Genomic DNA, 18,575 nt, shown 5'->3' with positions numbered 1-18,575 from the left:
CAACCTGTTATTGAATAGCTTCTTGATAATTTTAGAAAATTGGGGTAGTAAGGAAACTGGTCTGTAATTTGTAAATTGATGTTTGTCTCCATTTTTTAAAATTTTAACTACTCTAGCTGTTTTCATTTTGTAAGGAAATATTTGGAAAATTAAAAAAAGCAATAGCAAAAATGGGAAAAAAAGAGAAAAGGCAGAAGTTTGTACTAATAATATTCTTTTTCACTTATATCACAAAGCTGAGATGCAGTTTTTTTCTGAAAATATACAGTCATGGAAAAAATGATGAGACCACCCTTGTTTTTCTGTTTATTGATCCTTTTTAATGCCTGGTACAACTAAAGGCACATTTGTTTGGACAGATATAAGATGATAACAAATATAACTCATAAAAATTGAATTTAAGAGCTGATATCGAGCAACTTCCATGGTTTTATTGATAATAACCAGAATCACTTAAGCTCTTTCATGAATAGCTATAGCATTGTACTGCCAAAAAAAAAATAACTCTTACGAGCTATTTTTTGTTGTCATAGTTACATTTGTCCAAACAAAGGTACCTTTAGTTGTATCAGGCATTAAAATGAACAAGAAACAAGGGTGGTCTAATAATATTATCCATGACTGTATAGAACTTCTTAGCATATCTTTATAAAATATCAAAGTGGGCCTTGCATGCTTTCGTTTTTCAGTAAATTTCGGACAACCAGGGTATACATGTACCACTGTTAAAACCACCCCACACAATAGTTACATGTTTAAATCGTTATGCTTCACTGATAATGTTTTTCCACCTTTATTCAGCAGTCTTTGAACGCACCATAGTGTCCATGGATCATCTTACATTATCAGTCATTAGTGGTGAGTAGCAATACATTACATATGTTAAATGTGTTTCAATAGTATGTGAGGCGTATTGAAGAGAAATGAATCAAATCTACTGTAATAATGACAACAGTCACTTCTATTGCTAATGTTCCTCTGGAATGTCAAGCTAGAAGGAGAGTTTGGAGGGGGAGGAGCGAGCCATGTGTCAAAAGTAGACATTTGAACTGCTGTTGTAAGGCACCAAAATCGTTGAGTAATGAAGTTGAGTGGTTGGCATGTATCCAGCCTCTGGCGGTCAGCAGGCTTTGCTTCCAGATAAAGTATGCAGGTACTCGTGCCTGGGAAGCATCATTAGACACTTATAATCTCTAAAAACATTCTCTTACACATTTTCCTTGAGGGAGGTTATGGGTATTAGCCAAAAATTCAAGGAATGCTGTGTGTTATACATTATGACATGTTTCTATTCACTGACAAGAAGAAAATGGAATAACATTTGATTCAAAAGTGGAGAGTATCATGTATAAAGGTCATTCTAAATCCTCAGTACCTTTACATATGGATTGTTTTTATTGTTGATATGTTTTAATGCTGCTTTGGTTTTGTTGTTTGTAATTTTGTGTTTTTAGTTCGTTATTTTTTCTTGTGCATCTATGCTTTAAAGTTGCTTTTATTTTTGTTTTTTGTCGTTTTGGGTTTTTAATTTGTTGTTTGTTTAAATGTGTGTTCTTATTTTTATGTGGATTTTTTAAAAGTTTGTTTTACTTTTTTTTAAGTATTTTTTATTTTAGTTGTTTTGTCATTATGCCTTTTTAATTTGTTGTTTGATTACATTTGGACATTTTTACTGTTACTCTTGTGTTTTGTCCTTTTTGTTAAGTTGTTTTAATTTTTATTATTGATTTTACTACTGCCATTTTTTTTTATTTTGTTGTGTTTATTTTAACGCTTTTAGTTTTAACTGTTTAACTTCACCAGTGTTAACAAGGAGTATTCAAATATTCATAAAAAGGAGTATTAAAATCCAAATGTAACTCTTCATAGGAACATGAGCACACTGAGAACAAATAAAAAGTGAGAAGTTCATTGTTTATATGTAGAGATTGTGCTTATTTATAAATAATACATGACTGATTCACGATTTTTTGTTTTTCAAACTACACACGGTGAGCATTGGCCACGCAAACACACCAGACATTAAAGAAAATATATTAAAAATAAAAAAATAATAAAAATGTACTTCATGTTTGTGAGGTTGCGGTAGACAGATTACATTATTTGACTTGACATAAAATGATCTTTGCCAAACCAGATATCCACCTTGCACGCTAACTTAAATCATCATACAACAGGCGAATAGTATTCATATGCAGTTATATGTATTGTTTTTGTAAGTTGTTGTTTTTATTCCAGTTGTTGTTATTTGCTTTTGCTTTATTGTTATTGACGGTTATTTAAAAAAAAGTTAGACATTCAAACCGGATATCCGGTTTAACCGGAAAACGAGTTCATTTGTTCGCGTTTGACGAAGGGCTACTTAAATCAGCACGAAGCAGATACATTTAGAAAATAACTTGCATTCGTTTATCAGCAATTCTTCACTTGTGTTGTGGTTTCGGCTATAAAATTGTGTTTAATAAGCTAACTATGGTCAACCTTTATCCTCGGAAAAGAGAGGTTTCTTTTTGTCTGCTCCACCGGCTAGCTTGTTAGCACGGAAGCCGAGAACGGAGCCACCTGTCCCCCTCAAGGTAGCTAGGCTGTAGCTTGTTTATGGCCCACAATTTAAAACTGCAACAACAAAACTGCTTTTCACATAAATGCCCGAACGCGGACCAAGCATGAATGGCTTTAATCTCAGCGAACTATGTTGGCTCTTCTGTTGTCCGCCTTGTCCCAGTCGCATCGCGGCCAAACTAGCCTTCCTTCCCCCGGAACCTACGTACTCTGTGCATACGGACGGTAATGGAGTTCCTAGCTTACATTTAAGCGAACGGGCGGACTGGCAGTACTCCCAGCGGGAGCTGGATGTCGTGGAGGTGTTCAGCACCAGGAGCAGCCGGGGTAACCGGGTGGGCTGCATGTTCGTGCGCAGTGCTCCCAACGGCCGCTACACCCTCCTGTTTTCCCACGGCAACGCCGTGGATTTGGGACAGATGTGCAGTTTTTACATCGGCCTCGGCTCCAGAATCAACTGCAACATCTTTTCATACGACTACTCGGGCTACGGAGTCAGCACCGGAAAGCCCTCTGAGAGCAATCTATATGCGGACATCGAGGCGGCCTGGCAGGTCTTGACGAACAAGTGAGTTCCAACCATCAAGTGTCTATTCACTATTTAGAAAATCAGGTAAAACGTTAATGGTCAAGTGGCCTATGGTAGAAGTTACTGTAAGCTGTTTTTAACAGACTCTTATTTTGGTCAATACAGTCACAGGATGTAACGTACTTATATTATCAAGTCCGGAAGGTTACTGTTTTGTCTACTGGGCGGTTGACGGCGGTAATTTGCGTGGCAGGACAAAGCTGTGTGCAAATAAAGCGGCTCCCGAGTTCACGGCTTACAGCCTTCACAATAAAAGCGCTGTGGTTACGGCCTGTCTGACTGCACTGCACAAAATAAGGGTCTCAGAAAAATAGCTTACATTTGTCAAGAATGACATTGATGAAACAACCAAAAAAAACCAAACACAGCAGTGTACTTTGTATCTGTGTATAGAATCTTATGGTGTTCATTGGGGTGGGCGACACTGCACATTTTGGTATCCATTTGATACCAAGTCAATAGACTCCTGATGAAAATCTTAAGACCAGTTGAAAAATTGCTAGAATTTGCATTTTGCACATTTGGATCTTAATGAGGTTTTAAGTAGAGCTACAATATGCAAAAGCAAGAAGGTTGAGTGAGACAAAATACATTTGGAATTTGTAATTTAAACAACAAAAAAAATGAAATAGGCCTCTCGCAGCGTACCATTGCTGCTGAGGTTGGGCGCAGTCATTCTACATTTTTTTTAAAATATCCTGAGCATTATGGAACAAAAAAGTCAAGCGGTAGACCCCAAAAAAATCACACCTGCGCTGAGTTGGAGGATCAGATTGGCTGTCCATCAAGACAAAGGGCAACCCAAATTAAGGCCCTTACTGGTGCCAATCTGCGAGAAAAAGTTTTTAAAAAAAGAAAAACGAATTCAAAGATCTCGTCTCCTTCAACGCCACAAAACTGCCCGTTTAGACTTTGCCAGGGAGCATCAAACATGGGACATTGAAAGGTGGAAAAAAGTTTTATTCTCTGATGAGAAAAAATGTAACCTTGACGGTCCAGATGGCTTCCAACGTTACTGGCATGACAAGGAGATCCCACCTGAGATGTTTTCTACCTGGCACAGTGGAGGGGGGTCCATCATGGTCTGGGGTGCTTTTTTATTCAGTGAAACACTGGAGCTTCAGATGGTGCAGGGTCGTCAAACGGATGCAGATGTTGCAGCGGGCATCCCTCATGACTGAGGGCCCTCGTCTGTGTGGTAACAGCTGGGTTTTTCAACAGGACAACGCTGCAGTTCACAATGCTCGCTTGACCAAGGACTTCTTCAGGGAGAATAACATCACTCTTTTGGACCATCCTGCATGTTCCCCTCATTTAAATCCCATAGAGAACATTTGGGGATGGATGGCAAGGGAAGTTTATAAAAATGGTCATCAGTTCCAGACAGTTGATGCCCTTCGTGAAGCCATCTTCACCACTTGGAGCAATGTTCCCACTAGCCTCCTGGAAACACTCACATCAAGCATGCCCAAACACATTTTTGAAGTGACTAACAAGAATGGTGGAGCTACTCATTACTGAGTCCTACTGAGAACATTTTTTGTTCTGGTTTGAAGAGTTTTTTTTTTAATTTTTTGAGCGATGTTCTAAAACTTTTGATCAGCTGATTAGCAGCCTATTTCAGTTGATTTGTTTTCAATAAATTACTTTTTCAAAATGTTTTTTGTCTCACTCCCCCTTCTTGCTTTTGCATATTGTAGCTCTACTTCCAAATGTGCAAAATGCAAATTCTAGCAATTTTTCAACTGGTCGTAAGATTTTGATCAGGTCTGTATATGACCAGTATTACCGATACCAATACTTTTTTACTTGATTTTTTTTTTTCAATATCATTGAGTGATTTTTGCCTTTATTAAGCCAATTTATTTATGCAATTTGTTCCATAATTTGTTTAAATGTCATCCTTTCTACCGACATATTGTCCCTGTGTTTTGATTGGTGCTTATGTTTTCATCTGACACAACTAGGAATTACACAAGCCATTTATTGCGTATAAATGGAAATAAAATTGTGTATTTGTTTTCAACACAGATATGGTGTATCGCCTGAGAACATCATCCTATATGGTCAGAGCATTGGCACCGTGCCCACCATCGATTTGGCCGCTCGCCATGAATGTGCCGCTGTCATCCTGCATTCGCCACTCATGTCGGGACTACGAGTCGCATTCCCCGCCACGCGTAAAACCTACTGTTTCGATGCTTTCCCCAGGTGATTCTCTCTCACATGCATTGATGTGTGTTCTCTGTGTGATGTGCAACAAAAAATATACACCCTGGTAAGTGGATTACTGTCATAAAAAAAAAAACGCACAAAGCAATCACTTCTCCACAGGTACATTTCACAAACTTTCTTAATAGAAAGTAACAGAAAGGCACACACCCACACACCATGTTCAGGGCCATTTACTTATGTTTTCAAGAAATCTAATTTTTTATTATTTATTTATTTATATTATTGTGTGAATGCTGAAAAGCTACTTAGAAACATTCACACACATAAAATTGTACACCGTTTTGCATAAATTTATTCCTCTACTTCTACTTGGGGACTGCTGATCCTCTGTATTTTGAAGATCGGATAATATCGGCTTCTGCCACGAGATGGGGCTGATCCGGTTTCTCTATATCATTCATAACTCAGGGCCACCCTCCAACATGGTAGGTGCAGTAATGCACTTCAAAGCTGGTTGCCACTACACTCTCGCCACCCGCAAGAAGAAGAAAGCGCAGCACCACCATGCAGACATTAGTTTGTTTTCACTTTGGACGTTGGATATTCAGCGCCGTAGCTACAGCGTTAGTTGACCTCACTGTGCCCGGACTGCTGTGTCATGGTGCGGGGAGCTCGCACGGGAAAGTGCCGCTCTAACCGCTGGTAGTTTATAATAGGGGCCGCACAGACACTACTAAGCGAAAAAGCTTGGAAACTCCTCTGTTCCGGTGAGTGAATGGAAGCTCAGGAAGTTTAGTAGACCATGCTAGTGCAACTGTGTGTGTGTGTGTGTGTGTGTGTGTGTGTGTGTGTGTGTGTGTGTGTGTGTGCACGACTCACGACAATGCTGACTGATGACGTGCAGGTTCTGAGTGAAAAAAGACAAGAGGCACATTTATTCTTGCACCCAGCTCATATCAACCGTCATTTATCTAATCTATATACAGGTATATCCACTTTTCACTGTATTTTTGGAATGTATTGCATGTTTTATTTTTCCCATTGAATAATATCAGGGCTTTAAAAATATTTATACTAAATATTGGGGAAAAAAGTGATAATGTTTATATGAGGGCCCTCAAGGGTGAATGCGGTCACTGCTCTCACGAGCCTCACTAGTCGTGTTTTCCATCAGCGGGTAGAACCTGCTAAGTCGAGCCAACTCGCCCTACCTGGCGAGACTCTCTGCGTGGGCTGGGCCGAGTAAGGAGGAAGTGTTGTAGTACCGTCATGCTAATGATTGTGAGTACAATGGCAGCGTTTGTAAAGTACAGTTTTTGTTTAGTAAAGTGTTAAAAAGTTGTTAGCTCATTTTTTTGTGGCTCTAATAGCACCCTTTAAATGGTCCTGTCTTGCTTGCAACGCCCCCAAAACCTTCCAAACATGTGTAGTGCTTTCCAAAAAGTGCCATATTGTGACACATGGTTCTTTTGTTTCTTGTCTCTCCAGTATTGACAAGGTGTCCAAGGTGACATCTCCCGTGCTGGTGATCCACGGCACAGAGGATGAAGTCATTGATTTCTCCCATGGCTTAGCCATGTTTGAGCGCTGCCCCCGTGCCGTGGAGCCCCTCTGGGTGGAGGGAGCAGGCCACAATGACATTGAACTCTATGCACAGTATCTGGAGAGGCTCAAACGCTTCATTTCCTTTGAGCTTCCCACATCCTGAGTCAGGGTTCAAGTCCCCCGCCTTTTCTTGAGCAAGCACGGACAGCACTGGAGTCAACACATGTCTGTCCTTGGAGACAGTTGGTGGCAGGAATGGAAGGTGTCCTGGAAGAGGAGATTGGTAAAGTGCAAGTCAGGCGTGCAACTTTGCCGCTGCTCGTACACATGGACCCAATTTGACACGCGGCCCTAAGGCCTCGACAGCAGCTGCTTCTCAATCCAAAGTCATTTCCTTAGTTCCTTTCCTTGGTCCTCATGTTCCGTGTCCAACTAAGAACTTCATCCTCTGCTTCTTCTCAGTGTTGCATCCCTGCCCGACCAAGCTGGAGTTTTCTATTCTTTTGTACTCAACAAGAAGAATCCATTTTGCAACGTTGTCCTTTCTTTTTTGAAGTTACTCTTCAGGGTTAATCAAACACTTGAATTGTGCATCTACTTTCAGGTTTGTATTATTTGTACAGCAGTAGAGTTTTATCTTTTAGCATTCCTGTTTTTATTTCTTCAGTGGATATGTTTTTGAGATGGTTCAATCAGAATGATGCTGCGACATATCTCAACTTTACAACTGTGATTTTTTATTATTTTTTTTAGCCCTTGATGACTGCTGCTCTTTGAAGACGGTGCATACAGTCGGTGATCAATATTAAATAAGTCAACTTACCTCAACAAAACTAGTAGGACTCAAAATGTGCTCATAGAGGGAATGAAAATATTGCCTGTGCTGCTGAAAAGCCAAGCTTGACTGCTTGCTACCTTTCCCTTACTAAATCGCAATTCCAGGTCCATGTCACTTTTTTGAGCATGTACCACGTTTAACCTTCACTTTACGATCCAAATCGAGCCTTACAGTGACTCTAGCAGTCATTAGGCAGACTTATACCTGCTGCTATTTTGCTTTGAGTAAGCAATAGGGGTGTAATGGTACGCAGTTGTCAAGGGTCGGTACGTACCTCGGTCTTAAGGTGACAGTTGAGTTCACTTTTGCACACAAAATGCAAAACATAAAATGGCTTAGATTGGTTGTAAAACCGCTTTAATGATTTTTTAAAACTGCAAGCGGGGATTTCTCCCATAAATAAAATCTTGTGAAATGATTTGTGACAACACGGTAGATCCCCGCTAGTCACAGAAGTCGTGTTCTTCCCGCAAATGGCGAAAAACCTAATTGAGACATTCATAAAAATGTCTATCCTGACACTCGTACACAAATCAACAGAGCTTATTAAACCAAAACACCACAGCGCAATCAAAAATAAAATTAGGAACACACAATGTGACTGCACCACACAGGGCCTGTATTGAAATAACAATTACACACTAATATACTGTACATGCAAAACTGTAACATGTTACCCAGCATACCTTGCGGGTTATAAATTATTGTATTGCTTGTATATTAGTTTGTAAGCGTCTAGACCAGCATAGCCTGTGTGGTACAGTTACACTGTGTGTTACACACGTACTATTTTTGGTTGCACCGTGACTGTGGAAGGCATTCGGGGTGATAAGCTCTTATTGGTTTGTGATGTGTAAAAGTGCAAATATGAAAATGATTCACTGCATATGAAGAACACCTCCTAAGCAAGTTGAAGTTTTCGTACGACTACCTCCTGTGTGACTCCAAAATCCAAATGCTGAAACCACTGTACTAACATTTTCATGTTCTACGACTGCCACTGTTTTCTAGTCCAATTTTGACTTCTCATTTTACCACTTTATTCTTTTAAAATTTTAAGCTTTTCCTATAAAATTGTGACTTTTTCTCAAAAGATCACAGCTGTCATCTCTTAAAATTGAAAACGCTTATTTGATGCAAAATCCAGATTTTTTTCTTAATATTGTGACTTCTTTAGTCTTGTACAATTCTAAAATAAAAACACGTTTTTTTTAAGTAAAGTGCAAGTGTAACAGTAAGGGTTTGAAGAGTGTGAATGATTATTTTATTTGTAGTAAAGTATAGTATAGTCCCAGCTTGTAGCCCCGCCCCCATCTCTACTGAACCATGTCTTTGTCCCTTTTACATATTTAGGCCAAGGGTTCCCAAAACGAATGAACAGTCTTTTCAAGGTCTGTCTTCTACTTGGCATTACTGCCAGCCATGACTCCCGCCAGCCAATGGCTGGACTGCACTGTATTTGTTTACACAGTAGACGCCATAAACACTTCCTGTCTTTCACTTATCATGTGTACCGCGTGGAAATTGAAGGTATCGCGCCGAAAAACGCAATTCCGAACACCTGTACCGTTACACCCCTAGTTACCAATCAGTCAATCACTGTGAAAGCTGGGAAAAAGACAGAAACCATTGTAAAGTGTCCCTGTAAGCTTCCTGACCGTCCTTAAAGACAACCATCTTGCAATACTTTCCTCCAAAAGTCTTGCTTACTGAGCCGCTGTGGAAGCTTTTCCAGGCTGAAACTCCAAAGATGTGGAAGTAACACTATTGAGAGGAAGATGAACAATGAGGACAGAAGAAACACAGCAGTAACTTCTTGTCCTGGTGGCTGTTTTTACAGCATTTCTCGCTGCACAACACTATGAAGTCGAACAATGAAGTCAAAATGTCTGTGATGATGTATAGTGTGAAAAATATCACGTCATTGGAAGTGATTTCTCATATGTAGGGATGCACCCATCCACATTTCTTTCACTTCCGATCCAGTCTCCATACGGAATACCTGATACCAGGTGTTATCAGAAATTTCCGATATGTAAAATTATGCTGGTATAGGAACCCAATATTGATACTGGATGGGATCTGCCCCATCCTTCAATATATTAGTCTTAACTTTGCTGTATTTGCTTGAATTGAAAGGATTTGATGGCACCCTGTTAGTAGTAAGTGTTGTTTTGATAGTTTTAGATTTGAAATGTTGCTAGGTTGACACTGTAGCAGTAAAGCCACACTTGATTGTTTTGTGTACCATCCTGACATAGTCTGACACTGGAATCAGCATTATGCAAATATTAAGCAACTGGAAGGAGAATGCAATATGCCTTAAACAGATGCTTTTGTAATTGTTGCAAAACAAGCAACACAATGTGTCTTTTAACACTTAAAATTGAATAAAGACTGCATGAAAAAAATGCCTTTTTAGTTTTGGGCTTTTAATTACTTATTTGAAATATTTTTTTCCCAGGGTGGAATAATTCCACAACGCTCATATTCTCATTTATACAGGATCCAAATCATATATAGAGGTTCCAGTATGTACAGACCCTTTCCAAAAAATTTGAATGTCATGGAAAAGTTGTTTAATTTCCATAATTCCATTCAAAAAGTAAAACTTTCATAGATGATAGATTCAGGGCCCACAATTTAAACGATTTCAGGTATTTGTTTATTTTTACATAATTTGGGCTTCCAGCTCATTAAACCCACGAAAACAGGAATTCAAAAAATTAGAATACTGTGAAGAAATCAGCCCAAATTTTGCAGGGCATGAATGTTTTAAACTGAGTGTCACACACTAATCATCTACTAAAGTCAAATCACCTGCACAGGCTTCCCCAGGTGTCATTAAATTGCTTCAGTTTGGTTCAATTGTCTCAGTTGGGGAAGACCATCATTGATACCCTCCATAGGATGGGTAAGCCACAAAAGTTCATAGCTAAGGAGGCTGGTTGTTCACAGAGTGCTGTGTCCAAGCATGTCAATGGAAAGTCTAGAGGAAGGGCAAAATGTGGCAGGAGAAGATGCACCAGCAAAAAGAGATGACCGTGGGCTTCAGCGGATTATCAAACAGGGAAGGTTCAAGAATCTGGCAGAGATCTAGAAAGAGTGGAATGAGGCGGGAGTCACAGCTTCAAAAACCACCACATTCAGACGCATCCGGGAGATGGGCTACAACTGTCGGGTTCCTCGAATCAAGCCACTTCTGAACCTGAGCCAACGTAGGAAGCGTCTCCACTGGGCCAAGGAGAAGAAGGACTGGACTTTTGGCCAGTGGTCCAAGGTCCTCTTTTCCGATGAAAGTAGAGTGTGCCTTTCATTTGGGAATCAAGGTCCAAGGGTTTGGAGGAAGACGGGTGAGGAACAGAACCCAAGCTGCCTGCGGTCCAGTGTGAAATATCCACAGTCCGTCATGATTTGGGGTGCAATGTCCGGTGCAGGTGTTGGTAAACTCTGCTTTCTTAAATCCAAGGTCACCGCAACAGTCTACCAAAATGTTTTAGAGGACTTCATGATTCCTTCTGCTGAGGATCTGTATGGAGATGCAGATTTCATCTTCCAGCAGGACCTGGCCCCTGCCCATACCGCCAGAAGCACCAAAACCTGGTTTGATGCCCATGCCATCACAGTGCTTGACTGGCCAGCCAACTCACCGGACCTAAACCCCATTGAGAACCTATGGGGTATTCTCAAGAGGAAAATGAGGGGCACCAGACCCAACAACAAAGAAGAGCTGACAGCAAGCATCAAGGAAATCTGGGCTTCCATAACTCCCAGGCAATGCCACAGGCTGATTGCTTCAATGCCACGTGGCATCGAGGCAGTGATTAAGGCAAAGGGATTCCCAACCAAGTATTGAAGACTGACATATCGTTTTGAAAGTACCATATTTTGATTGATTTGATGTGATACTAATTTCTTTTTTTTTTTTTTTTGCAAAAACTGAGAAGTAAATGGTGATTTCTTCACAGTATTCAAATTTTCTGAATTCCTGTTTTCTTGGGTTTTATGAGCTGGACGCCCAAATTACGTGAAAATAAACAAATAAACACTTGAAATCGTTTAAATTGTGGGCCCTGAATCTATAATCTATGAAAGTGTAACTTTTTGAATGGTATTATGGAAATTAAACAACTTTTCCATGACATTCAAATTTTTTGGAAAGGGTCTGTACATACAGTGGAACCTTGGTTAGCATCAATCTGTTCCACAAGAAAAAAACTAGGGCGATCAAATGATTAAAAAAGTAAATCAAATTAATCATGGTTATTACATTAATTAATATGATTCATCACCATTTGCAATTATGTGTGAAATATGCAAATGTTTACTGTATTTCATGAATCAGCGATAAATGACAGGACAGGATTACTGTATATACAAGTACTGTATATATACAGTACTTGTATGTATTAACAGCTCCAAATAAACTGAACATTTAAATCAACTTAAAGGAACCACACGTGTATGAAAATGTACGGGCAAAACACTAGTCACTTTAATAGGCAGAACATTTGAATCACACTTTAACTGTGTTATTAAGAGCCATGGTGGGTTGCGTTCAAAGCCACCATGTCATTTAAGTTGAAACTGTGCTTCCGCAGTAAGTGTGACTTTAGTGAGTGATAAGAAAATCTGCTTACTGTTTTTCTTTGTCTTTCTGTTTATTTAGACCACACATACATGCATAATAAAGATGCTGCTGTGATGTTCGGAGTGTCCGTGAATGCCCCTCTGCGTAGTCTATTGACAATGAGGAAGTGTCGGACTAGAGACGTGTTTGTGAGTTGGTGATACATATACTGTATGGTTTTGGAATTGCACTGTTGATGTGTTCAGGTCAGAATAAGGTTATAAAAGAGTGTCAGACTGTTTGACCGTGTGGAAGCCGTCATAACAGAGGCTAATTATTATATGATATGACAATTTTAACATGATAAATTAAGTTAGTTACGGCCCTTAACGCGCTATTTTCGACAGCCGTAGAAATAATGTTAAATCCAATTAATCCGTTTCAGAAAGTCAAACTTGTTAACATAAACCACATTTTTATAGTTTTACAGTGGGTTTTAAATGCCTAGAAATACGTATAAATGATGAATGAAAGAGATAAATGAACATTTAAAGTTACTTTTACCATCACTGAAGACGTGAATGCTGACAAAGACAACATGTGGCAGTGAGATCAACACCTTGTTTTGCTATTAGTTATTAGTTATTTCTTGAATTCAATAGCGTGTGACGTGACAGTGACGTGTGGTCAGGAAGGTAGATGAGGCAGAGCCTCAACTGTCATGATGAAAAAAAAGAAACCACCAAATAACATAAATATTAATATTTGTCTATTGAACTGTATTACAAATGTATATTCTCAGTATGATTCCAGTCATTTTTTAACATTTTCTTAAATAAAAATGGCTGAATTTGCACTTTCCCTGATCAAATACCTGGCAGAAACCCAACATGATGCTGCCGTCAGTGTCTCTTGTCGGAATATAACGTTGCAGAAACATTTATTATGCACCATGACTTCCTACAGCCTGCCTAAAGCCTGTCATTCATGTTCGTGTGACATCGTTATTCTTGCTAATCCATAAACACAGAAATATCATGCGGGAGGCACTTGCAGCACTTCATACCTACGCAACCTAAAACTGACATTCAGTGCTATTTATTCATTGAATAAGAAATGTGATAGCACACGCTCACGTTTTTAGTCACATGACAAGTGGGTGGTGAAAGTGCTATCTAAAACCTGGAAATAAAAGCTGGAATGTAGCTCTCGGGTCTCATATTTATCTTTTGACGTCAAACCCAAAATGTTTTCAGTCTACAGCAAAAATAAAGAAATTGGCCTCGGTGTTGCAATGCTTCTGGAGGGCAATGTATGACAAACTGACAGTGAAAAATGAAAGGATGCAGGTTCCTTTTTAATATGCTGTTTTGTAGTCGTGTTCTGTTTCTCGTAGTCAGACAATATTTATAAACAAGATGAGTATTGTCATGTGATGTGATAAGACAAAGCACACAGGCCATAAATAGATGGAGATATATGATTTCAAATCTTTAAAAGTTGATATCGTGCACTTGTAACATTTGCTAGGTGCTTTCCCCCATAACGCGACTGTCCAACCTTTTATCAGCAGGAAAAAAAAACACCAACATTCTTCACCTATTTTGAAAACAAAAATGTTATTGTTAAAAACTAACTGGAACCACTAAAAAGTCTTTGTTCACATATACTGTATACTGTAGTCGCCCCTCGTTGACGGTGGTTAATTGGTTCCATATCCGATCGTGATAAGTGAATTTCCACAAAGTAGGATTCCTTATTTATAAATGGAATATTTTTGTAGTTAGAGTATAGAAAACCTGTTAATGACCTTCTAAATACGTTTAACATTATTAGAGCCCTCTAGACATGACATAACACCCACATAGTCACCTTTACACTCCTATTATTGAGGGATGCTCCGATCAGGGTTTTATGCTGCTGATTGCGACACCGATCATCCATGAGTGAGATCGGCCGATACCAATCACATGGATTAATTGTGCATTTTTACATTTATTTATGATGAGTGCTATTGGCTTGGGTCACCATTAGACAATTCCAAGGGCCCTTGGCAAAAATAGTTATTAAAAAATAGTCTTTTTGGCGGATAGTTTTTTTCGTTGTTTTGATTTTTGTGAAACCTGAATTTAATTTGATGCGTGTTTTGGAGTAATACGAATACGAAATAAAATGTTCAATAATTTATTTTTTAGTTCAAGATAACAAAATTAACAATGAAATAATACAAATAATATCTTTATTAAATTGAAATCTGTCCTGCTTAACTTAAAAGAGAATAAATTTAGTGTCCAGGTTGAAAGGGGTCTCCAACTTTCATCACTATTAGAGCTGTCAGCTATTAGTGTTTTATTTATCACTGGCAACACTTAAATTGTACGCTACTTTATTTACCAAGCAGATATCCACTCAAACAGTGTGGCCATCATATTCGTGCTATTTTGTGGTCATTTGCCATTATATAAAGGCATAAAGTCTGAATTGAAGTTATAATAAAAAAAACTACTAAGAGTTGAAGCAAATATTCATTGACCCTTTTGAGCTACTCAAAAATCAGCTGGGGAGATAGGACACCCCTGTGATAGCATCACCACCATAAGGCTGGACACACTGTGTTTATGTTCATTAAATAAACACACACAAATAGTGTTTAGAGGACAAGACGTAATTAGTATCATGACAACAAGAAAGCAAACTTGTTCAGTGACACTTGAAAAAGTGAGTACGTACTGTACACCATGGATGTGATATCCACTTTTAGCTTCTACATGGGACAAAAACGTGCTCCCAAGTAACTGCTTGTGTTTTAAAAACAAAACTTAAAAACTGTGGTAAAAACTCACATTTGGAGTCTGAGCTCGAGAAGCTCGGTGGTTAACTCGAGTTGCCGCCAGTGACAGCTTGGCAAAGCGTGGAAACAAAGATGTAAATGTCTCACCCAACATTACAGTAACATTACTGACACCACTGTAGTACCAGTGTAGAATACTACATATCATCACGTCGTCTTTGAATGCATCTTCTGAATGCCTCATACTGTATTTGTAGTTTTCTTAATTTAGCCATTTTTATGCCTGAAAATACTTCATTTCGGCAAAAAATCTGTAAAGTTTGCTTAAATATGCAAATGTTTTGACTCATAATAGATGAAAATCAAACTGCCAAGTGATGAGGGACAACTGTATAAATTATGGTCTCCATTTGGCCTTGATTATTGTGTGAATACTCCACCTTTTTTCATCCATTTACTTCTCTACTACTTCTTATTCCGCCTCATTTTTTGTCCGCTAACTACTCCCACATTTCTCACCGATTTAAACCAATCCAACGTCAAAATGTTCAGTTCATTCAGGACACATTGGTTATCTTTTATGACTTGCCAAAAAAATCCCACATTTACTGTAATTTCATATTTTCTGTGACAATTTTCTCATTGAAAATGAATGGGAAATTTATTTGGCGCCCCCTACTGGTGGAAAATCATTTTCTATTTTCCATTAAGGTAACATTGTGCTTATTGTACAGGGTGACAGGGCTCAGGCGGTAGATTGGTCGTCTCCCAACCTGATGGTTGCTGGTCCACTCCTCTGTCCTTGTATAATATTAACATATTTACCATTTATACATTCAACAATCATTCCGTATTTTTAATTTTCAGAATTTCAAACTCTGCTGTTTTTTTGTCGGCTAACTTCTCCCACATTTCTCCACCACTTCAAACCATCAAACATCAAAATTTTCATCTTATTCAGGACAGCTAGGCTATTTATCAGGACTTTTCTAAAAATTAAATAATTTCTGTGACAATTTAAATGGCGCCCTCTATTGGTGGAAATCAATTTTACATTTAACAAAAAACAGATTCCAGAGCAGAGGATTAAGTGTTGCAGCAACACTTTCAAAGCTGAACGTCGAGGAAAAGGCTTCTTGAGACGTCATCTGTACTTCTGTGTAGAAGGTGTCGGACGTTTCGCTCCTCATCCGAAGAGCTTCGTCAGCAAACTAATAAGTGCTGGTAGCTTAGGCCTTAAATACAGTAAGAGTGGGCGGAATTGGTGTGCCAACACCCTCCTCCTATTGGTTCGTTACACTAAGCCTGGGCGGAGCAGTGGTATAATCCTATCCTGTTATTCACACCTACGATAAAAGGGAAGTGTCGCTCCCTGAATTGGGTATGAACGACTCTGATACTGGCTTGTTAGCATCTATTGTTCTGGCTCGGCCCTGCCTTCACCTCATTTGCAAGACTAAGAGCTGTGGGTTTTGGTCTCAGTAACCTGCTGAACACAGGGTCCAAATTGAACCTCAAACCACCATTCCGATTCAATGATGGGTTCTGTTGTTTGACAAAAATAGCTTCCTTTACTCCTCTTTCAAACCATCTGTTTTCTTTGGCCAAAATCTTTACCTCGCTGTCCTGAAAAGAGTGATTGGTAGCTTTCAGGTGTAGATGTACTGCTGATTGAGGACCACTAGCATTGTCCCTGCGATGTTGATAAAGCCTTTTTTGGAGCATTTGTTTAGTTTCCCCAATGTAGTGCTCTTTGCATTCCTCATCTTTACAGTGGATGGAATAGACCACATTGCTCTGTTTCTGGTTTGGAGCCTTGTCTTTAGGATGCACTAATTTTTGTCTCAGGGTATTTACTGGTTTGAAATAGGTAGGAATTTTGTGTTGCCATAAGATCCTCTGGAGTTTTTCGGAGACCCCCGCTACATAACGTCCGACACCTTCTACACAGAAGTACAGATGACGTCTCAAGAAGCCTTTTCCTCGATGGACAACTCCTGTACGACTGAGAGCCTACACAGTTTCAAAGCTGAACATACAAAACACAAACAATACATTATATTTTACAATATAAACGACCAAATGAACATATTATTATTACATATTATTACATAAATGGGTGTTTTTGTGTCTCCTTACCATTTTGTGTCCTGTCTTTTATTTTGTATTACTACTGGTTTATTTTTGGAAGTGTTGCGGCTGTAGCAGGAAGATGCCTACTGTTCCACTACCTCATCTTACATGCTTCTCCCTACCATGCCAAGAAATGTGGGCGTTGTATTGCTGGCTTGCAATCATGTGGCGTAGGGGGAGTCCACGTCCCTTCTGGTATGATGCTTGGGGGGGGGGGGGGGGGTTGAATACATTGAATGCGAATAATTCTTACAGACAACCTAAACCACATAAAACATGCTTTTACATCTGAAAATATTAATGTATGAATTATAATATTATATTAATTCCATTCCATTCCATTCCATTTTCCTCCGCTGATTCCGGGGTCCGGGTCGCGGGGCCAGCGGTCTTAGTAGGGAAGCCCAGACTTCCCGGTCCCCGACCTCCTCCTCCAGCTCCACCAGGAGGACACCAAGACGTTCCCAGGCCAGCTGTGAGACATAATCCCTCCAGCGTGTCCTAGGTCTTCCCCGGGGCCTTCTCCCGGCTGGGCATGCCCGAAACACCTCACCAAGGAGGCGTCTGGGAGGCATCCGGACTAGATGCCCGAGCCACCTTAGCTGGCTCCTCTCGATGTGAAGGAGCAGCGGCTCTACTCTGAGCTCCTCCCGGATGATCGAGCTCCTCACCCTATCTCTTAGGGTGAGTCCCGCTATCCTACGAAGAAAACTCATTTCGACTGCTTGAATCCGCGATCTCGTTCTTTCAGTCATGACCCAAAGCTCATGACCATAGGTGAGGGTGGGAACATACTTGTGGATCCAGCGGTAAATTGAGAGCTTTGCCTTCCGGCTCAGCTCTGTCTTCACCACGACGGTCCGGTACAGCGACCACATTACCGCAGACGCTGCACCTCACGCTCCAACCTTCCCTCAGTCGTGAACAAGTTTCTTTCCTTTGGAGGTTTTCTGTAGGGTTTCGTTATCCAGAAAAAAAAAGCTAAAGGGTGGAAATTTTGCCACGTTTTTGCAGCACTGAAATTAAATGGCCCCAAAATGGTGCTAATGGAGATATATCAACAGGAAAATGAAAAAATATTAAAAGCATTACAGTACAATTAAGCTTCAAAATATCACATCACAATTAATAAAAGAAGTTCACTACGAATGCAAAAGCTTTCCTGAGAAGTGTTTCTTGCGAGTAGCAATATGGCGGCCGTTTGCCTTCACAAGTCATCGCCAATGAGCTATCCAGATATATTATACAGATCAGTGGTCGCCACTCGCCATTAGCATTAGCATTGTGCTAATCATTATTTAGCAAGTTACCATTCCCCTTACACACTTTAACCCAGTACAACATAGTACAAAATATCACAATGATGTATAAC

General features: G+C 39.6%; 1 protein-coding gene across 1 annotated transcript; it reads left to right on the top strand.

Moving 5' to 3' along the window:
* The first annotated feature begins 2,336 nt into the window (after positions 1-2,336).
* Positions 2,337-10,099, top strand: abhd17c (abhydrolase domain containing 17C, depalmitoylase). The gene is made up of 3 exons (XM_054771943.1): positions 2,337-3,130; positions 5,183-5,362; positions 6,815-10,099. Exons 1-3 carry the CDS (start codon positions 2,646-2,648, stop codon positions 7,032-7,034), a joined length of 885 nt encoding a protein of 294 aa, XP_054627918.1. The 5' UTR covers positions 2,337-2,645; the 3' UTR covers positions 7,035-10,099.
* The last annotated feature ends 8,476 nt before the right edge of the window (positions 10,100-18,575 follow it).

Source organism: Dunckerocampus dactyliophorus, chromosome 3 (genome assembly GCF_027744805.1).
Source record: "Dunckerocampus dactyliophorus isolate RoL2022-P2 chromosome 3, RoL_Ddac_1.1, whole genome shotgun sequence".
Lineage (NCBI taxonomy): Eukaryota > Metazoa > Chordata > Actinopteri > Syngnathiformes > Syngnathidae > Dunckerocampus > Dunckerocampus dactyliophorus.
Note: the sequence above shows the minus strand (reverse complement) of the source record. Positions and strands in the feature narration are given on the sequence as shown.